Source organism: Microtus ochrogaster, unplaced genomic scaffold, assembly GCF_000317375.1.
Source record: "Microtus ochrogaster isolate Prairie Vole_2 unplaced genomic scaffold, MicOch1.0 UNK4, whole genome shotgun sequence".
NCBI lineage: Eukaryota > Metazoa > Chordata > Mammalia > Rodentia > Cricetidae > Microtus > Microtus ochrogaster.
This window is the reverse complement of record NW_004949102.1, coordinates 16,366,671-16,373,198: the sequence shown is the minus strand read 5'-3', so window position 1 is coordinate 16,373,198 and position 6,528 is coordinate 16,366,671. Positions and strand designations below refer to the sequence as shown.

The 6,528-nt window shown below is 36.6% G+C and overlaps 1 protein-coding gene across 7 annotated transcripts in view; it reads left to right on the top strand.

The window, feature by feature from the left end:
- Positions 1-6,528, top strand: part of Braf (B-Raf proto-oncogene, serine/threonine kinase) — a 139,238-nt gene that overhangs the window by 112,227 nt on the left and 20,483 nt on the right. For all 7 annotated transcript variants that reach the window (XM_013353267.2, XM_013353268.2, XM_026788541.1 and 4 more), the window contains 2 exons: positions 3,093-3,139; positions 3,886-4,004. In XM_013353267.2, coding sequence (XP_013208721.1) covers positions 3,093-3,139; positions 3,886-4,004 — 166 coding nt within the window. The remainder of the gene's footprint in view (positions 1-3,092; positions 3,140-3,885; positions 4,005-6,528) is intronic.

Here is a 6,528-nt window from a genome sequence, read left to right as displayed (position 1 = left end):
GTGAGTTCGAGACCAGCCTGGTCTACAGAGCTAGTTCCAGGAAAGGCTCCAAAGCCACAGAGAAACCCTGTCTCGAAAAACCAAAAAAAAAAAAATAATAATAATATATAAAAAATAGGAAATCAGTTTGTACTATAAAGAATTACACAGTCAATTTGAAGCAGCTGTTGAAACTTTGGGCTCTACTAGGTTTACCCTATCTAGCTTTTAGTAACCAGTATGTCACTAGTTAGCAGTCAGATGCATCTTGTACAATATTTACTGAGTTCCTGGTCTTAAACTTTCTCTCTTGAACCCTGCAGTTAAGTTTTATGTATTTTATTCTTGCTGTGTTTCTATCAGATTTCTAGAGTAATTAATGCTACCTATCAGGAACACCTTTTCCTTCCCTTCATCGTGTCTCCATATTTTTGTATAAACCTACTGTTTATTATTGGGGTGGTTGGGACCTATGACCCCTCAGAACTCCCCAACCCCTCCCCCTTCACAGGATGCTGGTGTGAACCAAGTCCCATGCAGATGTTGTACAGATAATCAGTCAGGTCATGCCCTGAAATCAGTGTTCACACCAATCTCCGCTCCAGTTCTCCAGATCTTTCATTTGCTTTGCCCTTTCTTCCTTGGTAGAGATGATAGAGATGCCCCGCTTATGGCTGAACACCAACAGTCATTCTTAGCACTTTGACCAGTTATGAGTCTGCAGTTAGTTACCACTGGTCACTACATTCTGATCAAAGCAGATAGCAACATTTCTCTTTGGCCATAAGCAGTTATTTAGAAAGCAGTTTAATGAGCAAATCATGTCCATTTAGAAAAAGAACAGTAATAGCCTCCTGACTAGAAGGCCGATACTTTTGTGAGGCATGGTGGCCTGAGTGTATAATTCCAGCCCTTGGAAGGTGGAGGCAAGATCTCTGTGAGTTCAGGTCAGCTTGAGCTAAGAGTAAATAAGCCTCTAAAGGTGGAATGTATTAGCTTCCTTTTTTTAAGCCATTCACTTCATACCAGCACTCTCATTAACCCCTCCTTTTTTTTCTCATTTATTCAAGATCTTGCCATCCTAAAAAAAAACAAAAAACAAAAAAAAACAAAAAAAAAAACTTTCTTGGGTTTTATCTTCACATGTTCTTATCTTTCTATGGCGTTGCAAAAGTTATAAAGCAGGGCTAGCAAGGTTGCAGTAAAGAATACTTTACTGCTCCTCAGAGGACCCAGGTTCAGTTCCCAAAACCCACATTGGGCAGTTCATAAGTGCCTGTAACTGTAATTCCAGGGAATCCAGCACCCTCTTTGGCCTTCACAGGCATGTGCACTGGTGTGGCTGGCAAACAGAAACACATACATACACACAAATAAGGAAATAAACCTTTAAAAGCTTTAAAGCAGTTGAGACCTATAACTGACCTCTTTTCTTTTGCTATAAGAGTAGTGATAATGGGGCTGGGGAGATGGCTCAGAGGTTAAGAGCACTGGCTGCTCTTCCAGAGGACACTGGTTCAATCCCCAGCAACCACATGATGGCTCACAGCCATTTTTAATGAGATCTGGTATGCTCTTCTGGCCTATAGGCATACATAATAAGTAAATAAATCTTTAAAAAAAAAAAAAAGAGTAGTGCTGATGATGTAGCAGGAGCCCAGAGTCATGACAAGATCATTTTAGATTGTGATAAATGTTGTGAAGGAAATAGCATGAAGTGAAAGTATAATAAATGAAAAGGGATTGCTTTGGATAAAGTAATTTAAAATGAAATTTTTGTTTAAAATATAATTAACATCTTGATGTTTGTCTTGAAAATGAGGATATTTAACAACGATAAGGTGCAAACAGTCTGAACTATTTATAAATCTATTTTTAATAGTGCTCATGATATGACTTTGATTCTATATTCTGATTTTAAGTCAGAACTTAACAGAAGTGTTTTTATATGTTTTCTCCAGTAATAAGACAGATAACTTGCATCTATTGTAGTTGATTTGACAGACTTGTATTCAATGTTTCACACCTGTCAGACCCTATCCTATGCATTGGAAATAAATAGAAATAAAATCAAAAACAAAGATAGTTTTTATGTTTTTTGTTTTTTTTTTTTTTGTTTTCGAGACAGGGTTTCTCTGTGGTTTTGGAGCCTGTCCTGGAACTAGCTCTTGTAGACCAGGTTGGTCTCGAACTCACAGAGATCCGCCTGCCTCTGCCTCCCGAGTGCTGGGATTAAAGGCGTGCACCACCACCGCCCGGCAAAGATAGTTTTTATGGATAATTTAGAATAACAAAGGATGTGTGACCTATCATTGACTTTAAAATAATATGTTTGTGGGCTTGGTGGCACATATGCCTTTAGTGCCAGCACTTAGGAAGTAGAGGCAGCGCATCTCTGTGAGTTCAAGGTCACCTGGTCTATGTAGTGAGTTCCAGAACTGCATAGCCAGAGCTACATATTGAGACCCTGTCTCTAAAAGACAATAACAACAACAATAATATAATGTCATTATGAGAAAATTCCTTCCTCACTAGTATTAATGTTTTACAAAGATGTCATGCCGCCTTTAAAATTGATTGTCTTCACCAGACTTTCATAGTCTAGTGGAATTTGCATTCTAAATGAAAAGAAACATAGGCACATGAAAAACGAAGCAAAGCAAAGATCAAGCTATTGCCTTAATTACTACATAATTGAACAGCGAGAGATCCCTTTCCATTGGGTTTTTTTGTTAGAAAATAAGAATGTTCATCTTAGAGTATGAATAACTGGGAAGTAGAATGGAAGCCATTTGGGGACAGGTACAGGAGGGAAACATTGAAAGAGGTGGGATTTCAAGGACTTGGATAAATAGCCTTGACTGAGTGAAAGGTTTGTATTTATAACTAGTAAAAGATAAAGCAGAGACTTCATATGCAACAAGATTTGGGCTGTGTATAATAGTGATATGTTTCTATAATCCTAAGTTTACCATCAATTATTATGTAAAGAGGTTATCCCAATCTACTAATTTCAGTTGTATCGTTATTCTAAGTCTTTACACCCCTATATATTTTCTGTAGATTTTGAGGTCAGAGTCCTACTCAGGTTAAAATGATGTTTTGTTTTTCAGTTACTTACACGCCAAGTCAATCATCCACAGAGACCTCAAGAGTAATAGTATCCTTCCTGAAACTGGTCTGCGAAGTCTGAAAGCATCCTGACTTTTTCTTCTGCATTTTGTCTTCATGTTATGTAAAAACAGTTTCATGCTAAGTGTAATATACTACAAAGAAAATGAATTGATGTACATGAGAAATAATAGAGCAGGATTCAAGTTGATAACCTTTCTGTATGACTGGGCACTATAGGGAAAATCTTTATTATAGTAGGGCTTTTGTCTTGCATACATTTTATGTGCCCTATAAAGTGAATATTTTGTGGCTTTAATTCTTCTAATCTTGCTGAGTAGTAACTGAGATATGAAACTGAAGGTTCAAAAATATGTATCAGTGACATGAGGAAAACAATTTTTCTTTTTTTTCTGAGTCCAGACATATCTTTTCTGATATAATCCTTATTCTAATAAAGAACCTGTGTAGCTTTACCAGCAGTGTTAAAGGACATCTGGGCCAACTCAGATTAGAAAGTTTACAGGTTTCTCATAGACTTAGAAAATAGACTTAACCTTATGCTCACATGTTTCGAGCCTGAGAAATCTTAAAAGCGGGTCATAAAAGCTAAAGAGAACTAATTCTTTTTAAAGCATATTTGTTGACTTTAGTGGGAAATATGAATTACTGTATTTTAAAAAGAAAATCTTACTACAGAGCTATAGAAACTAGCTACTTTACCTGAAATCTTCAGAACACTTTCTGTAGGTGGAAAATGAGATCTTTTTTTTTCCTTTACTAACTACACCTCAGATATATTTCTTCATGAAGACCTCACGGTAAAAATAGGTGATTTTGGTCTAGCCACAGTGAAATCTAGATGGAGTGGGTCCCATCAGTTTGAACAGTTGTCTGGATCTATTTTGTGGATGGTAAGAATTAAGGCTGTTTCTCAGTTGATCACATTCTTTATGCTAAACAGTGACTAATTACTCAAAAGTCACTGAAGGTCTTAACTATAGTGTTTTTACAGTTCTCACTGTTCACAAGAATCAGTATAGTAAACCAGGCATAAAGGCACGTGCCTCTAATCCCAGCACTCAGAAGGCAGAGGCAGGTAGATATCTGTGAGCTTGAGGCCGGTCTGATCTACATACTTCCAGCACAACCAAAGCTACATAGTGAGACTTTGTATCCAATAGATATAATTTTTTATGTAAATAGTCTAACTTTTTTCTTGTCTTTAAAAAAAATTATTGCAAAACTAGTTTCAATATATGTCAAACAAAATACATATATGTTATAAAATGTTTAAATGTTATTGAAATTTGTTTAAAATGCTTCATTTGTTGGGTTTGGTGGTGCATACCTTTAATCCCAGCACTCCGTAGGTAGAGGCAGGGTTAGGTGAGACCCTGTCTAAAAATAAAAATTTTTAAAAAAAAAAAAAACAACTTTTATGTTCAAATGAGGTGTATAGCCTGCTTTTTATCTTTTTTTTAAAGGTTTGCAGTTTAAGGCATGTCTTGAGACCTATTCTTAATGAAGAGGCTGTTTCACACTTTTATTTGAGCCTAAATTGGAAATAGTCCTTCTTCACATTAGAAAGAACTTTATAATTATGGGGCAGTTGGAAGAGGAAAGACAAAAGAAAAAGACGAGGGATATTTTTAGTCAGCTTTATGCTGTCTGCACAGGTCTGTTTCTTCTTGTTTCTGCTTTGTAGAAAAGAGGTTCTAAACGTTGAGAACACAGTTACTATAGCAGGCTAGCAGGCAGTTGAAGAGTCCTTTCAAGGAATACTGCTATGAACCCGCAGTGATTCCTCATGACCTGTCAGAAGGCCCATACGGCCTTTTCCTAGTTTTTCTCCTGCCCTTCAGTCAGAATGACACGCTGCAGCTGATGGAATGTAGATGCACATACAAGGTTCCAACCAGCTGCTGTTAAGCCAAACCCTAGGCCTATCGCTCTACTGTCACTAAATTTTGTTTTTTAAAACATAGTTAGTTTTCATTAAAAGTAGGTATTCTCTGCTAATATCTAGCCATTTATTTATGGTTAAATATTTAATATTTAAATGAAATAATGTAATAGTTGAGTTTTAATATCTTAAGTATTCATAAAGGTAGTCTATACAGACAAATGCTCTGTAGGATCTGTGATAATATTTGAATAAAAGCAATCCTGAGTCCAAAAAATTTTGAAATATCAACTCTAAGTGGGATACAGATGTTTTAGATGTCTTTATAGTTTTAGTCCTTAATTGATTAATCTAAATTAATCTGCCCCAATATTTTTGGGTCACCTTATTAGAAACAGAAAAATCAAAGGACTTTCAAAGCCATAATTTTCTAATTTCCCAGAACAGTATGTAGCAGTCTCCAAGAAGCAGATTCTCCAAAGTAGTGGTCTAAGTTTGCCAAGGTAAGCCTAGGGTTAGGTTGAGTATGCTTTCTTGGATCAGTAATATAGATCGCAGAAATGGCAAAGTGGAAGAGGCGTGAGAGCTGTGCTCCGGCCATTAACTTTGAAGTTTCCTAACCTCCCATGTGTCTCTTCAATCTGAAGTGTTAGGTCTGACTAGTCCATGGCAAGACCCTTTCTTAGATTCCATATTACAGTTAGCTAGGTTTCATTTTGAAATTCTTTGATACGTGTTTAACTGTTTTAGTTTATTAGAAGAGACTGTGATGGTTGTGTTCTGTCCTTCAGGCACCTTTAAGGCACATACTTGTAACAATGGTAGCAGTGTGCCCCAAGGAGATGGGGGAGGGCATTTTTGCTTCTGAAACTATAGAAGCGGAAGTTTAAAGCTTCAGCAGGTTGTTTATTTCAACAATAGTATAGGAGTTGGTCTAGGTCTGGTCTCTAGGTTTGCTCCTTTTAAAAGCCTTAGTTTATATAGTTAGTAGAATATTATACAAGATGTTTATATTTAATACTGATTACGTTTTTGTTTATACCCTGAATCAATGAGTTCATCTTTTATTCTACCATGCTAAATTTTAAGAGAACAAGAATAGCCAAAAATGCACTTCATTGTTAAGTTAACCTTTCCAATTGGTGCCTGCCTTCAGGAAAAAATATGGGGAGCTGGAGAGATTGCTCAATTATTATGAGCTCTGGCTGTTCTTCCAGAGAACTTAGCTAGATTTAATTCCCAGAGTCCACTTGGCAACTCTCAACTGTCTGTTAGCTCCAGTTCCAGGGCATTTGATGCCTTCTTATGACCTCCACAGTGCGCAAACATATAGGCAGGCAAAACACCCATATACCAAAACACTAAAATAAATAGGCTGGGTGTAGTGCCATATACCTTTAATCCCAAAGGCAGAGACAAGTAAATCTCTGTGAGTTCCAGGATAGCTAGAGCTACATAGTGAAACCCCGTCTCAGATAGATAGATAGATAGATAGATAGATAGATAGATAGATAGATAGATAGATAGATAGA